This window comes from Hypanus sabinus, chromosome 6 (assembly GCF_030144855.1).
Source record: "Hypanus sabinus isolate sHypSab1 chromosome 6, sHypSab1.hap1, whole genome shotgun sequence".
NCBI classification, from domain to species: domain Eukaryota; kingdom Metazoa; phylum Chordata; class Chondrichthyes; order Myliobatiformes; family Dasyatidae; genus Hypanus; species Hypanus sabinus.
Genome location: NC_082711.1, coordinates 145,397,266 through 145,423,514, shown reverse-complemented (window position 1 = coordinate 145,423,514; position 26,249 = coordinate 145,397,266). Strand labels below are relative to the sequence as shown.

General features: G+C 42.4%; 1 protein-coding gene across 1 annotated transcript; it reads left to right on the top strand.

Annotated features, from left to right (window-relative positions):
* Positions 1-7,318: 7,318 nt before the first annotated feature.
* On the top strand, positions 7,319-25,819 carry LOC132395928 (claudin-4-like). Its single transcript, XM_059973135.1, has 4 exons — positions 7,319-8,188; positions 10,650-10,676; positions 17,383-17,426; positions 24,739-25,819. Exons 1-4 carry the CDS (start codon positions 7,615-7,617, stop codon positions 25,132-25,134), a joined length of 1,041 nt encoding a protein of 346 aa, XP_059829118.1. The 5' UTR covers positions 7,319-7,614; the 3' UTR covers positions 25,135-25,819.
* Positions 25,820-26,249: the final 430 nt, after the last annotated feature.

Here is a 26,249-nt window from a genome sequence, read left to right as displayed (position 1 = left end):
CTGCAGTATCATGTTCCATTCTGGCATTTATAAACATTTAAACTTTGCTTAGCTCTTTAGATAAAAGATTATTGTCTTTGGGATATGGAGAGGTGAAACTCAGTTTTGAAAGCATGGAAACTAAAACAGTAAAGTTAACCAAGTAATTGCAACCATTTTTTTTAAACACACCAACTTAGAGAAGATATTTCATGAATGCAGTGGGAAATAATAGAGGTAAGAAATTCTGCACTGCAGCTATCAAGAATTTGACATTGTTTTACACAATGGAACAAAGAAACAAAATTGCATGTCTAAGGAGTGGTACATCATTTGACATATCTAGAGGAAGAGATTGGTAAAAACTACCCAGAGTATTATCATGGCTATTTTAGATAAATACAATGCCTTTCTTAAGGTACACAGTTGAATTGGAAAGCTAGAGACACCAGGGACTTCAGATTCTGAGCCTCAAGCAAAAGGCAAGCAACTGCATGACCTTAGCAGGTCAGGAAGCATCAGTGGAAATGTGGACAATTGATGTTGAGGGTCTCAGCCCGAAATTTCAACAGTTCATTCGATGTGACTGAGTTCCACCAGCAGCTTGTTTTCTTTTTGTGGTGGGATTAGCAAGTTTTGTGAAGGTCATAAAGAATGTGCAAAAGAATATGAACAGATATAGTGACTGAACAAAAAGATGGAAATTAATGTTGGAAATTGCCAAGGTATCTACTTTGCATGGAAGAAGGAATAGTTAAAATAGTATTTAAATGGAGTTAAGAAAATAGAGATGTGTACACAAAACACAAGTTAGCACTCACCTAGAGGAAGTAATATAGAGGGCTATTGGGATGGTAGCCTCCATTGTAAAGGGCATTCACGATGAAAGTAGGGAAGTTTTAATAAATCTTCACCAGGTACTAGTGAAACTGTTCCTGTTTTGATTTCCATATTTAAGGCAGGGTGTGCTTGCAATGGAGGAAGTGCAGAGGAGATTAGTTATTTATTTATTGAACTGTGGCACTGAATAGGCTCTTCTGGCCCTTCAAGCAAACACTGCCCAGCTATCCCACCAATTAACCTATTCACCAGTAGGAATGTGGGAGGAAACTACAGCACAAGAGGAAACACACACAGTCACAGGGAGAATGTTCAAACTCCTTACAGGCAGCAGTGGGAATCGAACCTGGGTCACCTGTACTGTAAAGCATTGTGCTAACCACTATGCTACTGTGCCATCCTGGATTCTTGTGAAGAAGGGAATGATGTACGAGCAGGCTGGCCATATCCTCAGTAGAGCTTAGAACAATGAGAAATTATTTTACTTAAAGGTAAAACTTTGAGGCTGGATGCTGAGATGATGACTCTCTTTTGGTAGCATCTAGAATTAGGAGGCATAGAGCAGAATAAGGAGTTGCCTACTTTAGATGGATATAAGGAGGAGCTTATTTTCCTCTGTGGGTTGTGAACTTTCAACACTCTTAACACAGAGATCGCTGGAAGTCAAATCACAAGATATTTCAGGTGGATACTGACAAATACATTAAGTACAAGGGTGTTGAGAGGAATAAAGGGTAAGGTGGTGCTGAGGACAAGATTGGTCCATATCTTATTGAATGGTGAACAGGTTCAAGAGACCAATTAACTTTCTCTTTTATTATAGTCTTATTATATAGAGGTGTATTGCCATGTTAATAGCTGACAACACAGAATTATATTCTCTAGAGATTTATACATACCCAATAATATCTCTTAGAATATTATAAGGAAAAATAGTGATGCAGTCACTGAATCAATATTAATGCATGCATACACACATATAAACACTTATTAAATTTATTATTCATTAACTGAGGAGGTTGGCAGCCCCAGCAAATGCCATAGTCTCTTATGAGTTCTTTCTCATAATAATTTCTCCTCTTCTTGGAAGATATTGCCCAGGGTACACAGCACGCTCACTCTCACCTAACACCTTATTTAAATATACAATAACCATCTTTCAGCTATGACAGTGAGTTTTAGGCTCAAACATCTTCACCTGCTTCATCAATGACCACACTCCCATAACATCAGAAATGAGAATGTTCTTTTATCATATGTCATGTTTAATTCCATTTGCAATTCCTCAGCAAACAAAACAATCCAGGCTTGCGTCCAGCAAGACACAGAGAACATTAAGGTAGGAGATAATAAGAGGAAACTGACATTTGTGAGCTGCAAGTGCCAAGGAATAACCTTCTCCAATAAGAGATGATTGAATCTACCCTTGATATCCAGTTACATTCCCTTCAATGAGCTCCCCACTGTCAACATCTTGGATGTTATTACTGACCAAGTGGTCAATGGATGAGTATCTGGATGAATGAATTATCTCTGGACACCCTGAAGTCTTTCCACCAGCTAGAAGGCTCGTCAAAAATGTGATGGAATACTTCCTACTTATCTGGATGAGTACAGCTCTAGCAACACTCAACATTCCTGATATCATCCAGACACCACAGCTCACTTAACTGGTACACTATTCATCCCCTGAAACATTAATTCCCACCACTAATGGGAATGTACAGCGTATACCATCTACTGCATATAATGCACTGCAGTTACTTGCTACAAGCACGTCCTGACAGCACCTCCCAAATCATCAAGAAGCTTATAGGTGTCAGGTCTATGGGAACAAAATTACTATCAGTTCTCCTTCAAGTTGAGTGCCATCCTGGCTTGGAAAAACACTCAGTGGCCACTTTATTAGATACCTGCCCATTAATGCAAGTATCTAATCAGCTAATCTTGTGACAGCAACTCAATTCAAAAAAGCCTGAAAACATGGTCAAGAGGTTGAGTCCAGACCAAACATCAGAATGGGGAAGAAATGTGATCTAAGTGACTTTGACCATGGAATGATTGTTGTTGCCAGATGGGGTGATTTGAGTATCTCAGAAACTGTTGTTCGCCGAGGATTTTTATGCACAAGTCTTTAGAGTTTACAGAGAATGGTGTGAAAAACAAAAATATCCAGTAAATGGCAGAAACCACCTTGTAACTAGAGGTCAGAGGAGAATGGCCAGACTAGTTCAAAATGACAGGAAGGCAACAGTAGCTCAAATAACCACATGTTACCACATGCCTGAATACAAAACACGTTGAATGGAACCTTGAAGAGAATGGGCTACAGCAACAGTAGACTACACTGGGTTCCAGTCTTGCACCTAATAAAGTGGCCAGTGAGTGCATATTGCAATTTAATTCTGGAACTCCCTCAGCAAAAGCATTGTCAAATCATTTTTTTACCAAAAGGACAGTGGTGATTCAGAAAGCATAAGATATCGGTTATTTGGCCCAGCAAGTGTTCTCTGCCATTTCACCATGGCTGATTTATTCTCCCTCTCACCCTAATTGATTGATTTCTCCCCATCACCATCAAATGAAAGCAGATCACCATCACTTTCCCAAGAGCAATAAATGCTGGACTCACTGATGATTTTCAGAAAAAAAATAAAGTTAAAAATGAAGTCTTTCTCTCCAAGAGAGGTCAATTATAGTATGAATACTGCTTTTCTAGCATAAGGTAGAATTGAACCTACCTTGTGACAGCTCATGTGAGTTTCAGTTATTTAAAATGTTACTTATATACAGATTAACAATCCTGCACAGTCACTAAGTACAGTTCAATGAAGGACCCCACGCACCCCTCATACAAACTCTTCTCCCTCCTGCCGTCTGGGAAAAAGCACCGAAGCATTCGGGTTCTCACAACCAGACTTTGTAACAGCTTCTTTCCCCAAGCTATCAGACTCCTCAATACCCAGAGCCTGGACTGACACCTTATTGTCTTGTTTATTATTTATTGTAATGCCTGCACTGTTTTGTGCACTTTATGCAGTCCTGGGTAGGTCTGTAGTCTAGTGTAGTTTTTTTCTGTGTTGTTTTTTTTACGTAGTTCAGTCTAGTTTTTGACTGACTGAACACCATGTTCCCGAAAAAACATTGTCTCATTTGTACTATGTACTGCACCAGCAGCTATAGTTGAAATGACAATAAGTGACTTGACTTGAAATCGATGCATTGAGCTGGGTGTTTGCCCCACCTATGATTCAGAACAATTTCAGATTCACACTGAACTTAACTATATACATCCCAGAGGACATGCACAGGAAGGAGCAAGATTTTGGAATGTTCAATGAAAAATCCAGTGATTGGATCATACATATGATATCTAAAGTCAAACACTAACAATGAGAAGATAGAATGCAGTCCATGCATTCTATCTTAAAATTGGAATTTAGCTTAACCACAATAGATATGACACAATCAGAGAGCAGAGCCAGGATAACAAAATAGATAAGCAGAGGTTGTTCAATGCATATGTCAATGTTGTTTGTGAATACTTGCTGCTATCTGGGTTCCTTAGATTGGAATGGTGACCATAGCTGTAAAGTAATTATTTGACTGTGTATTTAAAACATGCTTGTATATGGAATTGTTTCTCATCTTACTCGCCGGTTCTGTGCCTCCATCTATGTTCCCATGGAAACCAGTGGCTAAATCTTTCAATGGGAGCTGCACAGTAGTGTGGTTAGCACCACGCTTTACAGTACCAGCGACCTGGGTTCAATTCCTGCTGCTGCCTGTAAGGAGTTTGTATGTTCTCCCCGTGACTGCATGGGTTTCCACCCGTATTCCAAAGATGAACAGTACAGGTTGGTAGGGTAATTGGTCATTGTAAATTGTCCTGTGATTAGGCTAGGGTTAAACCAGGGGTTGCTGGGCAGCATGGCTTGAAGGGCCTATTCTATGTTGGATCTCAACAAACAAATAAATAACTAAATAGATGGGAGAAATGATTTGTATAATAATGTGATCTCCAAGTGCACTTGAATACTTGTTTTGACTTTATATTCACATAGCACCTTCAACTTTCTCTGGAGAAAGGTCTAATCCAGAAAGACAAAACTGTAGGTGTTTCCCTTACCAATGGCATACGTGTGTAATCAGTACAAGTGTATTCTAAAGTAATTGGAACAGATAATCAAAAAATCAGCACAGGCAGATCTGGCCAGAAAGTCACTGAACAAAGACTCACTCCAGAACATGAACCAACACGTGAGAATGTAGATATTGGAATTATCAAACAGATGGTTGACATTTCAGATAGAGACCTCTCTTCTGGATCTGTGTGATACATCAGCACAAATCTCACTCAGGTTCTCGAAATGAAACATCAGCCATCACTTTTTCTCCACAGATGCTGCTTGACCCACTGAGTTCTTCCAGCAGTTTAATGTATGATCCAGATTGATATCTGCTTCTTTATCAGAAGTGCTGGAGTAAATTTTCATTTTCAGTACCAAATGGAAAATACATAGCAGGAGTCAGCCTCAGTTTGCACTTAAAATTTTCCCTCAGTTGACATCAACTGAAGAAAAAAGTACTTTGGGGGCAAACTAAATAGGCTATCGATCTGTCTCTGAGGGAGTTCCGTGAGGTTTGGTGCAGATGCAATCCCATAAGTGACTCCATTGCTATCCTCTGATTGAGGAGGCTTCGTGCAAGGTTGAAGTCAATGAGGGCGAGAGCGGAGGACGGGCAGGTGTTCAGCGCCTTCTGCCTGCGTTTGACTGGCCTTCCTCTCTCTCTCTCGTTAGCTGGTGTCGGAAGAAGGTGCGCGAGTCTTGGGATCCACTTTATCTGGCTGGATTGGTCAGTGAAGCTGTGGACTCATTTTGGGGGGACTTTGAGGTTCTTGTTGCATGTGTTTCTGGATAATCTTTTCTTTTGCTGCTTTGAGCAGTTTGATCAGAGCCACTGTCCTGGACTGGGCCCAGTGGCCTGCATTGGCTAACAGTGCAGGCACTGAACTGAACTAAACTGAATGCTGCTAGACCTCTGGGTTAATGTCTAATATCTTATGTGCTGTTCCCTCCCTTTTTGCCGTTTGCACAATTCGTTCTTTTCTCTTTTGTTGGGTATTTGATATTTTCTAGAAGAGCTACCATTATGTTTCTTTTGTTTCATGGCTGCCTGCAGGAGGGCAAAGTGCAGAATTGTATTCTATATACATACTCTTACAATAAATATACTTTTAAAAATGTTACCACCAGCTGCAAATGCAATCGCCAAGAAGGCGTGCCAGTAGCCTGTACTCTCTTAGAAGCTTATGGCGATTTGGCATTTCACCAAATACTGTAACGAACTTCTGTAGATGTGCTGTTGAAAATATCCTTTCTGGTTGCATCTTGAGTTGGTACTGGAATTCCAACCCAGGGGATTACAAGGAACAGCAGAGAGTAGCCGACAACCCTTCCCATTACTGCCCCTACAGAAGGCAACATCTATCATCAAAGACCCCGCCATCCGTGTAATGCCCTCTTTTCGCTGTTACCATCAAGTAGGCGGTTTTGAAGCTGGAAGCCACACAGGACCAGATTCAACAGTCTCGAACCCCAACTTTAGCAACAGAACACCGTCACCTCTTGCACTGCCAGGATCTTGTCTCCGATTCTTTTTATCTGCTATGTTGTTTTTCCTCTCTTCACTGTCTTGTATCATTTATGAATAACTTAAGTATAATTTTTATGGGTATCTGTCATGCGATGCTACCTGACGATTTTCATTCTACCTTTATCTCACTGTACATATTTACATGACAATTAACTCCAAACTGATAACTCACGGCTCGACAGAAATAATATCACAGTATTCGAAGAACTGTAAGGATTCACAACAGTTAACTCGTTTTCTTGATCAATTTTACTTCGATAGCACAAATTGGAAACAAATGTATGATATAACATTTCAAAACTAATTTATGGAGTTAAGTATACTATTAAACTGGAAAATAATCTGCACTTTTTAACCTGATACCCAAACGATTTGCTAGACCTTAACAACAATTGTGAAGCCGACCTTCCGCTACACCATTAACTGCGCAATTTAGGAATTCTATAGCTATTGATTAATCACAGTAATTAATCACCAACAGTTACAGCCAGTAGAAGAGCTGGCAGAGGTCCAAAGGTTATCTATATCTGTCTGGCCATTTTTCTTTCGAATTTAGGTCAAGTTTACCTGAAGTTACGATCCGTGGAAAAAAAGTCCCCAATCTTCGCTTGTATTTTCTCCTTGATCTTTCTCGCTCTCCTTTTCCCGGCTTCAACCCTTCTTGGCATCAAACTTGGTCGCCCCTGCTCTCTCTCCCCCCACCCCCCATTAGATGATTCATTGAAATCCTCAGAGGTATTGGTTCTGGGTGTGGCTCTGAGTCAGCATGGGTCACAGGGAGATACTGTAAACAACAGACCGGTCGGATGACACACCTGATTTCATTAACGGCTAAGAAGATGCTTGAGCTGTCTAAAATACTGCTGCACGTATACCTTTATATATATTTTAAATGAGTTTGTTAAGCATTTTCAGTCTTCTTTTCCAGAAAGCATACCGATACCCGGTGAAGTTAGTTAATGACAAACGGGTGAAACCCCTTACGAAGTCATGATCTAATTGGGAGGGGCATCTGTGGGCCGGGATACTATAACCCGCCCACGTGTGTTCAATAAGTACCGTTGTGTTTGCCGCTCAACTCTCAGAACGACAGAAGCGATCAGCGTGCGTTAACTGTTTGCAGCAACAGACCTGAGAATGGTATCGATGGGACTCCAGATTCTGGGCATAGCCCTGTGTGTGATCGGATGGCTGGGAGCCATCATAACCTGCGTTCTTCCCATGTGGAGGGTGACCGCTTTCGTTGGAAACAACATCGTGGTGGCGCAGATCATTTGGGAAGGTCTTTGGATGAACTGTATTGTTCAGAGCACCGGGCAGATGCAGTGTAAAGTGTACGACTCGCTGTTGGCGCTCTCGCAAGACCTCCAGGCTTCCAGAGCTTTGACCGTCATTGCCATTGTGGTGGGAGTCCTGGGCATCCTCATCTCCATCGTCGGAGGAAAATGTACCAACTGCATAGAAAATGAGGCAACGAAAGCAAAGGTCACAATTATATCGGGAATTATCTTCATCTTGGCTGGAGTGCTGACCCTGATCCCGGTGTCCTGGTCAGCGAACACCATCATCAAGGATTTCTACAACCCGCTGGTCACCGACGCCCAGAGGAGGGAACTTGGCGCCTCCCTCTACATCGGATGGGGAACATCGGGTCTGCTGATCCTCGGAGGGGCTCTGCTCTGCTGTTCCTGCCCCCCGAAAGACGACACTGGCTACACCGCGAAGTACTCTGCAGCCAAGTCTACCGCTAGCAGAAACTACGTGTAAAGATCAACATCTCAAGGCAGTGTTGGAGAAAGTGAGAGCTTTTTGTCGGGTTACTTTATTTGGACTGTGAATATCCCAAAGTTTGGACTTGTTGGACATGCGCTTTCCTATCTATAATGGTTAAAACACTTTCCGTTAAATGGAAGATAGTTAAAAGCGCCTTGGCGAAATGTTAAGATTAAACTGAACGTCGCTGATCTCTTTATTAGAAGAAAGCGATTTTCATTGTAGATTATTATTGGAAACAAAGGGTTTGGTTATATTTGAAAACTATATTTTCGTTCGATACGATTTGTAAATGACTGCTCTAAGAAGGGGAATGAATGGTTGACTGGATTCAACTTAGTGTAACATTTAATCAACCGTGATCCCGTTCGACACAAGGCTTAAAATTTCATTTTAATTGTTTAACTTTACAGTTTTAACGTTTTCACTTGTTACTGCGTGCTATTGGGTATCAACAAATGATTTGAAAGTACTTTTGAAATCGCCTTATTCAATACCAAGTGCACCTTTTGTTTGTACTCTTATAATAAATTTAAAAGTTTGTTTCATTGAGTTGTGAATCGTGCGGTGACATTGTTTTTTTAATAAAAACTGCTTAATTTAGATTTCATTTACAAGTGTATAATTACTCGCCACCTGCAGGAAACACTAGGTTTTAAATTGCTATGGCTTTCGGTTCATTGTTATAGGGCCGAAGGTTTGCGTAACAATTCCCCATAATCAAACATAATCCAAGAGAATCACGTGACCAATTCCCTACCGGTAGGACAACTCCGAATTTTGTTTGGGAGTGGCTTGCTGAGACTGGGAATAACAAGCCTTGGGCGGCGATGTTGGGTTTTGTTCGGCGTCCTTTCATAGCTGCTACTCGTACTTGGGAATGACTACTAGCTGTCCTTAAAGAGCGCGGTGCAGTGAAAACGAGTAATCCGTTAATCGAGCATTTCGCGCTCCTTTCAGACATCCGCATAACAACTTGGTTCCTAATCCCATTTTCCAATTTGATCAAAACTTTTCCCGGATTTTTTTAAAGTTTGATATGGTCACAGTAAGCCTGGGCAAGTGACCACGTGCACGGGAGAATTCCAGAGGTGAAGGTGGAACCTCCAATAGTGGCACAATTATACTGCAGATTAAGTGGAGTTAGTTGGGGATATGGAAAAGGAACTGGAAATGAGTTTGATGTTTTCAGTCAAACCTTTACCTTCTATTTTATGTCATAAAGATAAAATGTGACAAAGATTTTTTTGTTCACCCAGGGGTGGCATGATGTAGGGTAGAGCAGGCGTTGGTACAATGTTTTATAGTTCTGGTAGCTTGGGTACATTTCTTGCTGCTGCCTGTAAGGAGTTTGCATGTTCTCCCTGTGACTGGATTTTCTCTGGGTGCTCTGGTCTCCTAAAGATCTACTAATAGGTAGATTCAAACACAAGGAAATCTGCAGATGCTGGAAATTCAAACAACACCCACAATGCTGGTGGAACACAGCAGGCCAGGCAGCATCTATAAGGAGAAGCACTGTTGACATTTCGGGCTGAGACCCTTCATCAGTACTCAAAGGTAGATTCATTGGTTGTTGGAAGTTGTCCCATGATTTGCCTTGGAGATGTGGTTAAAATATTCAGTATTAAACTCAAAACACTGTCTGAATGAGACAAATGGTAAATACAATTTGCAAGCTGAGTCCCATGTTCTGTTAGTTGCCTCGAAGTATGTAGGCCTGTTAGTCTCGATAGACCATGGATTTGTGACTTGGAAAGTTTCCAGGGTGCAAGCCTGGGCAGGGTTTTTATGGAAGGCCAGCAGTTGCCTAAGCTGCAAGTCTCCCCACTCCACGCCACTGATATTGTCCAAGGGCAGGGCATTAGTCTCAATGAAGAGAAGCAAAGGATAAGGTTCTCTACCACATTGGAAATAAGAGGCTGTGGCTTCTGGAACCTGGAGCAATATTGATTGTCCATTTGACTCTACTGCTGCTGCCTAACCCAGTGAGGTACTCCAGTGTTTTATTTTCTGATGCCTCCATCAAACTGCACCTCTTTGCTATCTGCCCCTTCTCCCACCCTGCCCCTTGTTTGGCTGCACCTATTGGAATCCATAAGGAACTCATAGAAAACATAAATTCCCTTCCAGATCGGAGAGCCACCTATAATGTTGATGATGAAATTCACCACTGTCTCTTCTGCATCAATAGAGCCTAAAAACATTCCTATATCTCAAACCTGATATCATGGAAGGAAATTAAGTTGAGATCCTTTGATGACTTTCAGTAGACTCTACAAAGTAATGGAGAGACACCACCAATACACTCTCTGCAAAAATAGAAAAAATTCAGTGGTATGATGGGCAATAAATTTCTCAAAGCTCTCTGCTGCTTTTTGGATTCCAGACCTAACCAGTTCCCCTCTACCACTCTCTTCTGTATAGTGGGATTAGTCCTCACCCTTAATAATTTCTCCTTTGGCTCCTCCCACTTCCTCCAAATTAAAGGTGTAGCTATGGGCACCTGTATGTGTCACCTAGCTATAATCGCCTTTTTGTTGGCTTCGTGGAGAACTGGCTTGGACTCCTACCAAGTCACAAAAAATATAAGAGAACAACATCCCAACTGGCACTACCTGTACAAAATTCTGCAGATCCTGCGTAGGACTATCAGCCCATAAAACTGGAGTAAAAGCAAATTATTCTTAATCCTAATGGAGCAACACACACAAAATCCCTTGGCCCTCGGGCTCTTGGAACTGTAGGGCATAGCTTCATTCAACTTCACTTGCCTTATCGCTGAACTGTGCCCACAAACCATGGACTCACTTTCAGGGACTCTTTCTCACATTCTGGATATTTATTTATTTATTTATTATCATTATTTCTTTTTTTCTTTTATATTTGCATGGTTTGTTGTCTTTTGCATTGGGTGTGGTCTTTCTTAGATTCTATTATGGTTATTGGAGTTACTGATTACGCCTGCAAGAAAATGAATCTCAGGGTTGTATATGGTGACATATACAGTATGTACTTCAATAGTAAGTTCATATTGAACTTTGAATACTGGAGGAACTCAGCAAGACAGGCACAATATACACAGGGAAATAAGCAGCAAATATTTTGGGCTGAGACCCTTCATCAGGATTGGAAAGGAAGGGGCAGAAGCCAGAATTAGAAGCTGGGCAGAGGGGAACAAGTACAAGCTGGAAGGCGATAGGTAAAACCAGGTGAAGGGGAAGTTGGGGAATGAAGTAAGATGGTGGGAGGTGATAGGTGGATGAAGTAAAGGGCTGAAGAAGAAGGAATCTAATAGGAGAGGACAGTGGATCATGGAAGAAGGGGAAGGAAGAAGGGAACCAGAGGGAGGTGATGGGCAGGTTAGAAGAGAAAGGGGAGAGGTAACGCAAATGAGGAATGGAAAATGAGAGAAGGTGGGAGGGGGAGAAATCGATGTACATGCCATCAGGTTGGAAGTTAACCATAGTCTACTGTTCTCTCCCGTGAGATTCCATCTTCTTTAGCCTGATACCTCTTCTAGCAATCTGCACCCAGATTCTTACTTCATTACCCCCTCCCCCACCCACCCAGTCTCACATATTGCTTGTACTCCTCCTCCTTTCCCTCACCTTCTTATTATAGCCTCCACCCCCTCCCTTCCTTCTGAGCCCTAATGAAGGGTCTCAGTCTGAAATGTTGATTGTATTCACCTCCATAGATGCTGCCCGGCTTCCTGAGTTCCTCCAGCATTTTATATGTGTTGATCTGATTCCCAGCATCTACAGAATCTCTTGTGTTCTTGATCCTGGTGGGACTGCTTTAGAAGGGTTTCTCAAACACAAGGCCTGACACTAGGATAGATTCAGAATGGAAGCAGACGGCATTAGTGAAAATATGGATATATAACCATAAACTAGTATTGGGTTTTTAACTAAGAAACAAACTTAATAGCAGAACTATGTTGAGTCTGTTTCACTTTCAGATACTGACAGAAAGTGATATGGAGATGGTGGCTGGGGAAATAGATAGATACTTTATTGATCCCAAAGGAAATTAGAGTCACTGTAGCATTACAAGTGTACAAGTATACAAATATTGGAAAAGAAGTAAGAAAGAATAAAAACTAAGTTACCTCAAACAGTCTAACAGGAGGGGCTCATCACTGCCCCAGCTGTTGGTTGACTCATAGAGCCTAATGGCCGAGGGTAAGAATGACCTCATATAGTGCTCTTTGGAGCCACGCAGTTGTCTTAGTCTGTTACTAAAAGTGCTCCAAGATGGCTTGCAGAGGGTGAGAAACATTTTCCAAGATTGCCAAGATTTTCCATAGGGTACTTTGTTCTACCAAACTGTATTCACTTTGACTCCTATAACAAAGCTAACCTTCTAATCAGTTTATTGATCTTGTTGGCATCAACCATGTTGATGCCATTGTCCCAGCAAACCACAACGTAGAAGATTATGCTGGCGACAACAGACTGGTAGAACATGTGAAGGAGAGGCCTGCGTACTCCAAAGGACCTCAGTCTCCTCAAGAAATAGAGGTGACTCAGGCCCTTCTTGGACACAGGCTCTGTGTTGGTGCTCCGCTCAAGTCTGTCATCCAGGTGCACCCCCAGGTATTTGTAGGTCCTCACCATGTCCACATCCTCACCATCAATAGTAACTGGGAGCAGTGCAGACTTAGTCTTCCTGAAGTCCATCACCATATCCTTCAAGTAAATGAATTTGTAAAAGAGAATGTTTTCCCAATGGTTATATGGAGGAAATTGCCACTGATCCAAGACTGGATGTCAAACAAGCATTTTCACAATTTAGGTGGAGTGATCATGAGAATGGTGGTTATAAGCTGGATTCATCAATGTACGCAATGCTTCCAGGTGGTTCTACTGAGAGGCAATATGTAGGGTGAGTCGGCATAATTAAGGATCATTGGCAATTGATTATTATTCTCATGTACCAAAGTACCGTAAAAAGCTTTGTGCTGCATGCCGTTCAAGCAGACGTTTCTATATGGAAGTACATCGTAGTACCAAGGGAAACAATAACAGGTTACAAAAGAAGGTGCAGAGTTACAAAGTGTTACAAAGAAAGTGCAGGTAGACAAATAAGAGGCAAAGACCATGAAAAGCCAAATTGAGAGGCCAAGAGTACATCTTTATCATTTAAGAGTTTTGTGCATGTGTCTTGTAACAGCAAGATAGAAGCTGTCAGTGAATCTGATGGAATGTATTTTCAAGCTTTTGTATTTTCTGCCTGACGGGATGTAGAAGAGAGATTGACAAGGGCGGGAGCGGTCTTTAATGATTTTGGCTGCTTTCCTTTGGCAGTGAAACTGTAGGCAGAGTCAAGGGAGGAGTGGCTAATTTTTGTGATAGACTGGGCTGTAGTCACAACTCTTTTGTAGCTTAGGCAGAGCAGTTGTCACACTAAGCTGTAATGCATCTGGACAGGATGCTTTCTAAAGTTCAAAATAAATTTTATTATCAAAGTACTTATATGGCACCATATACAACCCTGAGATTCAATCTTGTGCGTATACTCAATAAATCGATAGAATAGTAACTCTAACAGGTTCAGTAAAAGATCAACCAGAGTGCAGAGGACAACAAGCCGTGTAAATGCAGATATAAATAAACAGCAATAAATAATAAGAACATGAGAGGACGAGTCCTTGTAAGTGAGTTGTGGGAACATTTTAATGGTGGGGCAAGTGAAGTTGAGTATAGTTATACCTTTTTGTTCAAGAGTCTGATCGTTGAGGGGTAGTGATTGTTCTTGAACCTGGTGGAGTGAGTCCTGAGGCTCTTGTACCTTCTACCTGATGGCAGCAGTGATAAGCATGACCTGGGTGGTGAGGATCCCTGACGATGGATACTTCTTTCGTATGACAGCGTATCATATATGTGTGCTCAATGGTTGGGAGGGTTTTACCTGTGATGCATCTGGATGGGAGGCTTTTGATGGTGCATCATAAAAATTAATGATGGGTATCGTAATATGATACATTTCTTTAGCATTTTGAAATAGAAGTGCTGGTGTCCTTTCTTGGTTTTATCTACGTGATATGACTAGGACAAATTGTTGGTGACATTTACACCTAAGAACTTGAAGTTCAAACAACTCCACCTATGTCCCACTTTCTGAAATCAATGACCAGCTCTTTTCTTTCACTGACATTGTGGGAAAGGTTATTGTGATTATACCAGTCTCCAAGGCTCTCTATCTCCTTCCTGTTGTTGTCTGAGATTCAGCCCACCATGGTGATGACATCTGTGAAGTTGTAGATGGAGGGAAAGCAGAATATGGCCACAGAGTTGTGAATACATAAAATGTAAGGTAAGGAGCTGAGGACACAGGCTTGTAGGGCTCCAGATTTGAGGATAATTGTGGTGGGGGTGTTTCTGCCTTTCCTTACTGATAGTAGGAAGCCAATGATCCAGTTGCAGAAGGTAGTGCTGAGAATTAGGATGAGGAGTTTAAAGATAACCTCTGTTTTGTGAGGGTAACCCAATGTGCAGGAATTCACCTTAAGTATTACCAGAGCACGCCAGAAACTAGGTGTGCTGAAGCAAGCGGTTCAGTTCCTGATACACAAAACCTTTCCACTATTTATAAGTTACATATCAAGAGTGGATGCACGTTGCTTGCCTGATTGATTGAACGTCTGAATAACCTCAGCAAGTTTAAGCCAAACATATTTTATCTCATGCCTGCGTGAAGGATTGTGTTACATAGTGATTACATCTTCTCCTTTTCAAAAGTGACCACATAAACAGTGTTGTGCTAATTGTAAAGCACATGATATACTAAGTTCTGAAAGGCACAATATAAAGACAAGCCTTCCCTTAGTTGACAGGATGCTTGCATAATTGAATTGGAATCTTGGGGGATTTTGCACACAATTAATTGTTTAACAGCAGACCAATCTGAAAACATGTTGCATTACAAACATAATTAGTTAATTTTTAGATAACCAAAAATGTTTTAGACTCATGAGTTAGCTTCACAGAAGTTTGTGCAACAGTTGGGTCAAGAATTTCAAGGAAATGCCTCACAAGTTGAATTGCGGAGGCAACATTTAAGCAAAGGTTAAGCCAGAAAGAATGAAATCTTTTGCAACTCTCATGAGAGATGAATTACAGTTTGCACAACAGTGCAGCAAGAAAGAGTAAGCCTGGCAAGAGATAACATCACAGTTAGCATAATGATTGTAAAAGAGGCCAGGCTAACATTAGCTGAATACGAAAAGATAAAGAGCATAAATACCATGACCAAACTTTTATAATTGGGTTAGACTGCTATGGTTTAGAAAAGTTAAAAAAGAAAAGACTATAATGACATATAGGTATAAAAATCTGCTAGGTAAACTACAGCAAACATGAGGAAATCTGCAGATGCTGGAAATTCAAGCAACACACACAAAATGCTGGTGGAACACAGCAGGCCAGGCAGCATCTATAGGGAGAAGCACTGTTGACGTTTTGGGCCAAGACCCTTCATCAGGACTAACTGAAAGGAAAGATAGTAAGAGATTTGAAAGTAGGAAGGGGAGGGGGAAATGCGAAATGATAGGAGAAGATCGAGGGGGGTGGGTGGGGTGGAGCTGAGAGCCAGAAAGGTGATTGGCAAAAGGGATACAGAGCTGGAGAAGGGAAAGGATCATGGGACGGGAGGGCTAGGGAGAAAGAAAGGGGGAGGGGAGCACCAGAGGGAGATGGAGAACAGGCAGAGTGATGGGTAGAAAGAGAGAAAAAAAAGGAGGGGGGATAGAAAACTAAATATATCGAGGCTGGGGTAAGGAGGGGAGGAGGGGCATTAACAGAAGTTAGAGAGTTCAATGTTCATGCCATCCAGTTGGAGGCTACTCAGGCAGTATATATGATGTTGTTCCTCCAACCTGAGTGTGGCTTCATCTTAATAGTAGAGGAGGCCATGGATAGACATATCAGAATGGGAATGGGATGTGGAATTAAAATATGTGGCCACTGGGAGATCCTGCTTTCTTTAGCGGACCGAGCGTAGGTGTTCAGCGAAATGGTCTCCCAGACTGCGTCGGGTCTCACTAATATATAAAATGCCGCACCGGACGCAGTATACCACACCAGCTGACTCACAGGTGAAGTGTCACCTCACCTGGAAGGACTGTCTGGGGCCCTGAATGGTGGTGAGGGAGGAAGTGTAAGGGCAGGTGTGGTACTTGTTCTGCTTACAAGGATAAGTGCCAGGAGGGAGATCGGTGGGAAGGGATCGGGGGGAAGAATGGACAAGGGAGTTGTGCAGGGAGCGATCCCTGCGGAAAGCAGAAAGAGGGGTGGAGGGAAAGATCTGCTTGGTATTGGGATCCCGTTGGAGGTGGCGGAAGTTATGGGGAATTATACGTTGTACCTGGAGGATGGTGGGGCGGTAGGTGAGGACAAGGGGAACCCTATCCCGAGGGGGGTGGTGGGTGGATGGGGTGAGGGCAGATGTGCGGGAAATGGGAGAGATGCGTTTGAGAGCAGAGTTGATGGTGGAAGAAGGGAAGCCCCTTTGTATAAAAAAAGGAAGACATCTCCTTCGTCCTGGAATGAAAAGCTTCGTCCTGGAATGAAAAGCCTCATCCTGACAGCAGATGCGGCGGAGACGGATAAACTATGGAATCAGAAGGAACAGCTCCAAGTAGAACAAACTGTCTGGAAGAAAAGAATACAAACATAAGGTCAAAAATGGCTCTAATACTGGGTCTGAGTGTTCTAAAATAGGATGCTAACCATGAGTTAAACAATATTGAAAATAGGGAAACTCGGATTGAGGAACTCAAGAGCACTGGGAAAGGTTACCATTCTGAGAAATGGCACCACAGAGCCACACAGACTGCAAGAATTCAAAGGGGATCATGGCTCATTTAGCGTTTACCCAGGGTGTCTTGTGCTTCTTATACAAGTTTCCCAATATCAGCCCTTTGAGTTTCATATATAGTAAGGATACTGCATTTTGTCGGAAGTGGCTTCAAGAACATCCTTGAATCCTTTTGTTTTCCTAGTAATCATCTCCCATACCATGGCTCAAAATAGAATGCCTGCCTTTTGTGACTGATGTTAGGCACACCACCTATGTGAGCTGCCCAATGCAGCTGACTAAAATGTAATTAGCACCTCATTGCAGAAGACACTGGATTCAGATTTTGTGTTGATGGCTCTGGTGGACTCTCCGTTATAGGTACTCTGTGACTCAGAAGATTTTTTAGAGCAGTAAAGATCACTACTGTCCAAGATCATGAGCTTTTAAGGCCTTGATTTTCAAACATGATTTCCTTCAGATGGCCGAAGATTAGCTGGTGCATTGAAAGTGATAACAAATTTCAATGGTGAGAATTGACTCCTGAGAAATGGGAACTCAGGCTACATCTACACTAGACCGGATAATTTTGAAAACACCGGTTTCGCGTAAAAACGACAGGCATCCACACTATGTGTTTTTGAAAATATCTCTATCCACATTGAAACGGAGATTTCAGCGAATCTCCTCCTACTGGGCATGCACATGATCTTGCACCTTATTGTTTATCTGCACTGCACTTTATCCTTAGCTGTTATTCTTCATTCTGCATTCTGTTATTGTTTTACCTTGTTCTACCTCAATGCACTATGTTTTGCTTTGTATGAACAGTAGCCAAGACAAACTTTTCACTGTATAAAGATTAGATTAGCTTTATCTGTCACATATACATTGAAACATACAGTTAAATGTGTTATATGTGTAAATGATTAACGAAGTCCAAGGATGTGCTGGGATCAGCCTTCAGCAGTGTATCCGTGCTTCTGGTGCCAAGATAGCACGTCCATGACTCCCTAACTCTGATTGCACATCTTTGGAACGTGGGAGCAAACCAAAGCATCCCGTCGAAACTCACACGGTCACAGGGGGAAAATACAAATTCTGTACAGACAGCCCAAGAATCAAACCCTGATCAGTGATTGCTGGCACTCTAATACATTGCCCTAACTACCAAACAATAATAAACCTATTCCAATTCCTGTTGAGTATGTACCACAGCTCAAAAATTGAGGCTTGGTTCTCGAGTGGAATCAGTTAAAGTTGAACAGTTTCCCACCGGGCTCTCGATTAACTCCACTCCAGCAGGAGGTGTGGTTCAGCAATGGTAGAAGGAAGATTAAGATACGTTGGGCAATGATATAATCTTGCTTGACAAGAGTCTGTACTGAAATTAGATTTGTTGCGGATCCATCAGTTACAATCATGGTTTGCATGCCACCTCAAAGCAGACATAAGACGGCAATGAGTTTCGGAGCACTGCCAAATTTGAGAAGAGTGTTCCATAGTTTCTCCTGACTGTCAGAGCCAAAGGTTATAGTAATAGGAAAAAACCATTGTGGAGGCTGCTCCCTGTATTTCTCTTGGAGTTTTCCCCTGTATCTTTCGATGTGTTAAAGATTTACAGAGTGCTTCCTTGGTTACTGGTAGGAGTTGGTTGAGCAGGACTACTCTTCTGTAGTCATACTTGCCTCCTTTCCTGACGATGGTCTCAGTTTCAACATTTCAAGCATCCCCAGGATTATCCTCTTCTTCTCTGATACAGACAATGAGCTTGTAAATTTTTGATTAAATTTAATGTTCTCTATAAATATATACGTAATTTTATTTCTTTTTATTTTCTTTTTGTATTTGCACAGTTTGTTGTCTTTTGCAAATTGATTGTCTTGTGTGTGGTTTTTCATTGATTCTATTGTGTTTCTCTGTATTTACTGTGAATGCCCACAAGAAAATGAATCTCTGGGCAGTATATGTACTTTGATAATAAATTTACTTTGAACTTTGGAACCAGGTGTCAGGTAGAGCAAGAGGCACATTGCATACAAATAGCAGAATTACAGAAGAAAAGTGACAAGAGATGCAGGAAGCAGTTAAACAGTGTTGAATATATATCAGAAACAGCTGGAGCATAGAGCGAGTGTGTAACATGAAGTGTTAGCTTACTTGCCAGCTGAAAGCTGCTTCCTCAGTGCTGGTTGTTGATTGGCCCTTTCGAAGGATACAGCAGCCGTCTCCCATTGGCTGGCTTTCACACCATGGCACCAGCTTCCGGTTCTGGGCACTCAAAAGAATAAGAATAGTTTATGTGAGAGCTGCGGTCTCATTTGCTGGGGGCTTCCTTCAGAGTGAAGTCATGACCAGTGCTAGAGAACCATTGGTAAAGGGTGCTGCAGTTAGAGGGACCCACACATACACTTCGCTTAGTTTGTTGAATGCTGAGTTCAGTAGTTGTGTGACTTTGGAAGACGTAACAAAGTATTTATTGAGTTAGAAATATTACTGAATGTTTAGTGTGGTAGCTTTTGTAATTTAGAGTGGCTTAGATAAGCACTTGTTTGACTAAGATGCTTGGTTGAGTGTTTCAATTTTTGTTTGTAAATAGATGGCTAGTGTGCTCACTCACAATCAGTGTCTTCCATCCCACTTAACAAATCTGCAAATCTATTTCCCCATAACCGAGTGAGAGCTATGAGTGAGAAGAGACAGAAAATATATTAATTTAGAGATGCAGTATGGACGAGCACAATCAGCTGCACCACCCATCTATGTGGTGCATGTGTTTATAGGGGGGGGATGTACAAACTCCTTAGAGATGGTGTTGGAATTGAACTCTGAACTCTGATACCCCAGCCTGTAATAGTGTCGCACACCTCTACGCAACCATGGTGCCCTACTTGGAATAGTAAAATGGTTTAGTCAGGCATGTGGGCAGTCTGAGAAATAAATACAACAGGGTTCAAGGGGTGGGTGCTCGCTTGGCAGCTGTAATGGGAATGACCAGTGAAGAGGATGGTGGGAAGTAGACTAGTGTGAATTTTGTATGTCCAGCACCGGCAATCAGGATGCCACCTTTTTGATCTCAGACCACAGCAGCCTCAGAATCTTACCACCACCCATAAGCCCTTCACGACAGCAAGAGTATATTTTGTATTTTCTGATATTTTTTAAACCCTGATAGCAAGTCATTTTCTGCACTGGTGTAAAGCGGATTGGTCTGTGAGCTTTATAATGTCCATTCATTCATCTTTTTATTCATTGAGAAACAGCCTGGAATAGGTCCTTCTGGCCCTTTGGGCCATGTCGCCCAACAATCTTGATTTAATCCTAGCTTAATCACAGGACAATTTACAAAGACCAATTAACCTACCAACCGGTACGTCTTTGGACTGTGGGACAAAACTGGAGCACCTGGAGGAAACCCACGTGGTCAAGGGCAGAACGTACAAACTCTTTCCAGGTAGTGGCGGGAATTGAACCCGGTCACCTGTACTGTAAAGTGTTGTGCTAACCACTACGCCACAAGGTGCAGTAACTCACAAGTTCATGTTGATTCACGTGGTGGGTGGCAAAGAGTGAGAGATACAAGGAAAGGTCTGAAGGCAACATTTACCACTCAAGAGCATCAGGGGTATGAGGACAATGTGAAAATCCCCTGCATCAAGTAGAGGAAGGAAGAGGGGTCTGTCTAAGGAGTGAAGGAAACTATTGAGGTGGAGTCCCTCTGAGTGACCCATTCCAGAGAAGGTTGCCAAGTTTACCAGCCTTGAGGGCCACGTAGATTTTGCAGAGAGTGAAGGGAAGAAAATTGTGTAACTTTATGTTTGCTTTGACAGCAAAGGAAATTGAAGAAGACACCATCGTGTGCACTTACAAGGATTTCTGCCACATGAGAGCAGCATCCATCATCAAGGACCTCCACCACCCCAGCCATGCTGTCTTTTCACTGCTGGCATAGGAATGTGGTACAGGAGCCTTAGGTCAACTTCACCAGGTTCAGAAGCAGTTATTACTCTTCAACCATCAAGCTCCTGAACCATCGGGGATAACTTCACTTACCTCAGCACTGACTGATTCCACCACCTATACATTCACTTTCAAGGATTCCACAACTCATGTTCTCAGTATTATTTATTTACTTAATTATTATACATATGTATTTGACTTGGAAGTTTGTCTTCTTTTGCACATCAATTGATTGTCAATCTTTATTTACGTGCAGTTTTTAAATTGATTTCATTGCATTTCTTTGTAGTTCTGTGAACGGCTGCAAGAAGATGAATGTCAAGGTAGTACATGGTGACATATAATAAATGTACTTTAATAATAAATTCACTTTGAACTTTGAGATACTGACTATTTACAGCAGGAATCTCAATACAGTCAAGGTCTCAATAAACTTGTCTCTGCAAAAAATGACAAATCCATTGACAGTCTATATGTATGAATCCTCCTTCTGATCAATATTCCCAGCAGGAAGGCTTTGGTTGGATTCAATTGTTTGAACACATCAGGCCATGTCAATGCTTGGTACCAGAGTCCAAAGCCATGCACTCTGTACAGGTAGGCAAAGGAAATGATTCATGGATGTTCTCAAAGCTTCCTTGGATGATTATGAATCCTCCACTCATACCTACTGAATACTGTACAACTGAGCATTTGGGATGTCACTGAGAATAAAGGCGGAAATAGAACAAGGATGTAAACAGCAGAACAAATCTATTACTTCACTGACTATGTGTAATCTGCCCTGCCTCATTAAACACTTTCTTCCTCATTCATGGACGAGGATGTGGCTCCCAGCCACCCTAGAATCAACAAAACTGAAGTTATCTTTGATTGTCAAGAGATTGTCAAAGGATGTGCAATCACATGTGTCGTTAAGGTTTCCTTATAATGACTTGACTTTATGAACATTCAATGCATCTGACAAATTTTACTTTGCATACCTATACGTCATGTGCACATGAAGATCAAACAATAACCTGAAAAAAACAGATAATTGACATGAAGCATTAACTCTCCTTCACTCTCCACGGAGAGGTGGCAGCGAAAGAGAGGTGGGGGTCAGACAGAGGGGTGGGGGTGAGAGAAAAAGGTAGAAGGAAAGGAGGTGGGAGGAAGAGACACATGGGTGGGGAGAGAGGTGGAGGGAAGAGAGAGGTGGGGAGAAAGAGGTGAGGGAGAGAGAGAGGTGAAGGAGAGAGAGGTGAGGGAGACAGAGGTGGGGAGAGAGGTGGGGGAGAGAGGTGGAGGGAAGAGAGAGGTGGGGAGAGAGAGGTGAGGGAGAGAGAGGTGAAGGAGAGAGAGGAGGGAGGAAGAGGTGGAGGAAAGAGAGGTGGGGGGTCAGACAGAGGGGTGGGGTGAGAGAAAAAGGTAGGAGGAAAGGAGGTGGGAGGAAGAGAGACGTGGGTGGGAAGAAAGAGGTGGGGAGAGAGAGGTGAGGGAGACAGAGGTGGGGAGAGAGGTGGGGGAGAGAGGTGGGGGGGGAGAGAGAGGTGGGGAGAGAGAGGTGGGGAGAGAGGTGGGGGAGAGAGGTGGGGGGAGAGAGAGGAAAGGGAGTCAGAGGTGGGGAGAGAGGTGGGGGAGAGAGGTGGGGGGGAGAGAGAGGTGGAGGGAAGAGAGATGTGGGGAAGAGAGAGGTGGGAGGAAGAGAGGTGGAGGAGAGAGAGGTGGGGTGGAGAGAGAAAGGTGGGAGGAAAAGAGTTGGGGAAGAGAGACGTGGGTGGGAAGAGAGGTGAGGGGGAGTGGTGGGGGGAGAGAGGTGTGGGGAAGAGAGGGGGTAGATGGGAGGGAGTGGGAGGTGGGGCAGAGGGCGAGAGCAAGAGGCAGGGAGAGAGAGTGAGAGGCAGGCAGAGAGTGAAAGACAGAGAAAGAGAGTGGCAGAGAGGGAGAGAGAGACAGGAAAGAGAGAATTGTGGGAAGAAAAGACAAACAGAGAGAGAATAAAGAAGGCAAAAGCTATAATGTGAGCTTAGTTAAGGAGGTAAAGCGATGGGAAAAACACAAAAAATGGAAAATAGAAGGTGCAGAATAAATAGTTGTTTGAAATGCCTAGCCGTTCTGACCAAACTCGTGGAGAAAGAAAAACTAAATGAATATTACAAATGAATAACCTGCACCAGTAGGTGACAGTTTTGATAACACACTGGCTAAGTTGAGTTTGATATTGAGTCCAGTCCAGCTGGATGCAACATAGGCAAATGAAAGATGAGGTGCTGGCCCACTAAGATAGAACATTAAAGTGGATGGGAACAGATAGCTCAGAACTGCACATGTAGATTGAATGCAAAAGCTCTGTGAAGGCATCATCCGGCATATATTTGGTTTCTCCAATGTAAGCAAAACCACAACATGAGCACCCTGTATAGCACAAGACTGGAAGGTGTGCAAGTGATCTGTTACCTCACAAAGGACTATCTTGTTTCCTGGAGGGTGGAAAAAGAGAAGGTACCATGTGAAGGGTTGTGGGCAGTAAAGACATAAGAGCTGCCCAGAGGATTGCAAAGTTCCTTTGGAAAGCTAAAAGTAGAGAGGGGGATAGATCTGGTGATGGATGTATGTTGAAGGTGGCGAACATTGCAAAGGGTGATCAGTTGGATGCAGAGACTGATGAGGTGGAGGTTAATGGTAAGAGTAAGTCTAGTCCTGCTCTGTCCATGATGAAAGTCCCTGAGATCTAAGATGCAGGGAATAGATGAAATATGATTGGAATCTCTGTCAGCTACTGAAGAGGGGACAACCATTGTTCAGAAAGATGGCCCAGATGCAATTGTGTGGAAAACCTTGTCTTTGGAGCATAGAATACATAATTAAAAGAACTGGGAAGAATGGAATGGAGTCCCTTCATTCATTCATAGGATGGAACCTACACATACCTCCTATGCATACCTTCCCTATTTTGTCAGTTTCGACTGATGCTCATGAACTCTGTGCATAAATCCTTTCATTACAACCCACAGAGAAATGATAAATACCAGTTTTTAATCAACTCCACCTAAAGGAAACAGAAAAGAAAACAGCTTGTAGTAAAGGCCTCTGGTGATTTGATTTGAATTTAAAACAGCTTGAAATGTGAATGTTACTGTGTGGAGCAGAAATTCCTTCCTCCTTCAAGTAGGATATTATTTACAAATGATAATGCCAATAAAAAATCTTACTGACCTAAAGTATATTTAGCTGCAAACACTGGTGTCTGAAGGACACAACTGCTTTTCTAAACATTACATATCTCACCTGAAGCATCAGAAGAATCTGAAAATAAGACAATGGAATCTGGTTCAACGAGAAATCCTTTTCTCAGTTATGTGGCCAGCACTGAATGCCCGCCCACTGGCGAGGGGATATAAAGGCCACAGCATGTACATTGTCTTCAGATTATTCCGGATTCTCTGAGCAGGTAGCCGCACCATTTCTTTCGCCCTGAAAGTCGCAGATTGATTCTGCTACCGTTCAAGAATGGCATCAATGGGACTGCAGATTCTGGGCATAGCCCTGTGTGTGTTCGGGTGGCTGGGAGCCATCATAACCTGCGTCCTGCCTATGTGGAGGGTGACCGCTTTCATTGGAAACAACATCGTGGTGGCGCAGATCATTTGGGAAGGTCTTTGGATGAACTGCATTGTTCAGAGCACCGGGCAGATGCAGTGTAAAGTGTACGACTCGCTGTTGGCGCTCTCGCAAGACCTCCAGGCTTCCAGAGCTTTGACCGTTATCTCCATTGTGGTGGGAGTCCTGGGCATCCTCATCTCCATCGTGGGAGGAAAATGTACCAACTGCATAGAAAATGAGGCAACGAAAGCAAAGGTCACAATTATATCGGGAATTATCTTCATCTTGGCTGGAGTGCTGACCCTGATCCCGGTGTCCTGGTCAGCGAACACCATCATCAAGGATTTCTACAACCCGCTGGTCACCGACGCCCAGAGGAGGGAACTTGGCGCCTCCCTCTACATCGGATGGGGAACATCGGGTCTGCTGATCCTCGGAGGGGCTCTGCTGTGCTGTTCCTGCCCCCCGAAAGACGATGGCTACACTGCGAAGTACTCTGCACCTAGGTCTGTTGCTACGAGCAAGAACTATGTGTAATTTGTAAAGAACCAACTTCTCGAGATAAAATCACATTGAGTCTGTGCATTTTATATCACATTTCCTCGTTGAGAAACTAAGCGAATTTACTGTAAAGTTTTTAAGTAATTAGTTGTATTGTCTTAACCTAGTTGCGTTTGGATTTTCAATCGGGGGTGAATTTGAATTTGAATCTGCACCTGTACGCAACGTATAACTTCAGTTGCAGCGATTTTTAAATCTGACGAGTATCTGAATTATAGAGTGGTCGTTAACGTAAGGTTTTGACGGAAATTATTTTTTGTTGTAAAAGCTCCAGTGTTTAGATAATATCGAGTTACAACGACAATGCGTTACCAGTTAGTAAGAAACTCTCAATTGTGCAGTTGTATTTTGTAAGTAACTAATACCTGGCGACAAGGGAGTGATGGGAAATACCCGCCGCCATTTCGCCAACTGGGAAGGTGGAATTTATAAAATGGGTCTGCAACAGCAGTTCACTCCTTTGAAAGTGTTAATACTATTTTATATTTACTTTGCAACGATGTGATTTGAAATTATAACCTTATTATTAATCCTGTATCGTTCTCTCGTTGCCATATGTAAAAGATTAACCTTTCTCCCATGACTCTTGGGCATTTAAGACTTCGGGGACTTAGTAAAATTGTAAATCGGAAGAGCTGAAATAAAATCCAAATTACTTTCAGATTTTCTTGTTAATTTTTTTTCTTGTAGGTGAAAATCTGGACATTATGACAAAGGGATCAGTAGTTAAAAGGTGGGGGTGGAATTTGGATCTACAGATAGTCTTCCTACTTTTGGGGTATGTGTAAAAAGGTTCTGTGAAGACAGAAAACTGAAAGGCAGCGAAATCTGTATAGTACTTTGGTTAAACACTTGGTGTGTGGACAATATTTCTGATCTCTGAACAAACAGCAATGCAATGGATGCTGTGCACGAAAAATAAAATAGGTAAAATTTAAACCTGTGAAAGACCGACCTAGCTTGTCTGATCTTCAGAAATGGAACACTTTCAAGTTGGCTGTTAGATGTTGAAAGATTTTAACACTTGCAGGAAACAACTAATGGCCCCGACCACGGCTCATGAATTCCTTTATTTGTTCAAAACATTTATT

Coding starts and splice junctions, on each gene's coding strand:
- LOC132395928 (XM_059973135.1), top strand. CDS start 7,615: ATGGTATCGATGGGACTCCAGATTCTGGGCATAGCCCTGTGTGTGATC. Junction 8,189..10,649: donor CCCCCCGAAAGACGACACTG/GCTACACCGCGA, acceptor AGACCTAACCAG/TTCCCCTCTACCACTCTCTT. Junction 10,677..17,382: donor CTACCACTCTCTTCTGTATA/GTGGGATTAGTC, acceptor TCATTGCAGAAG/ACACTGGATTCAGATTTTGT.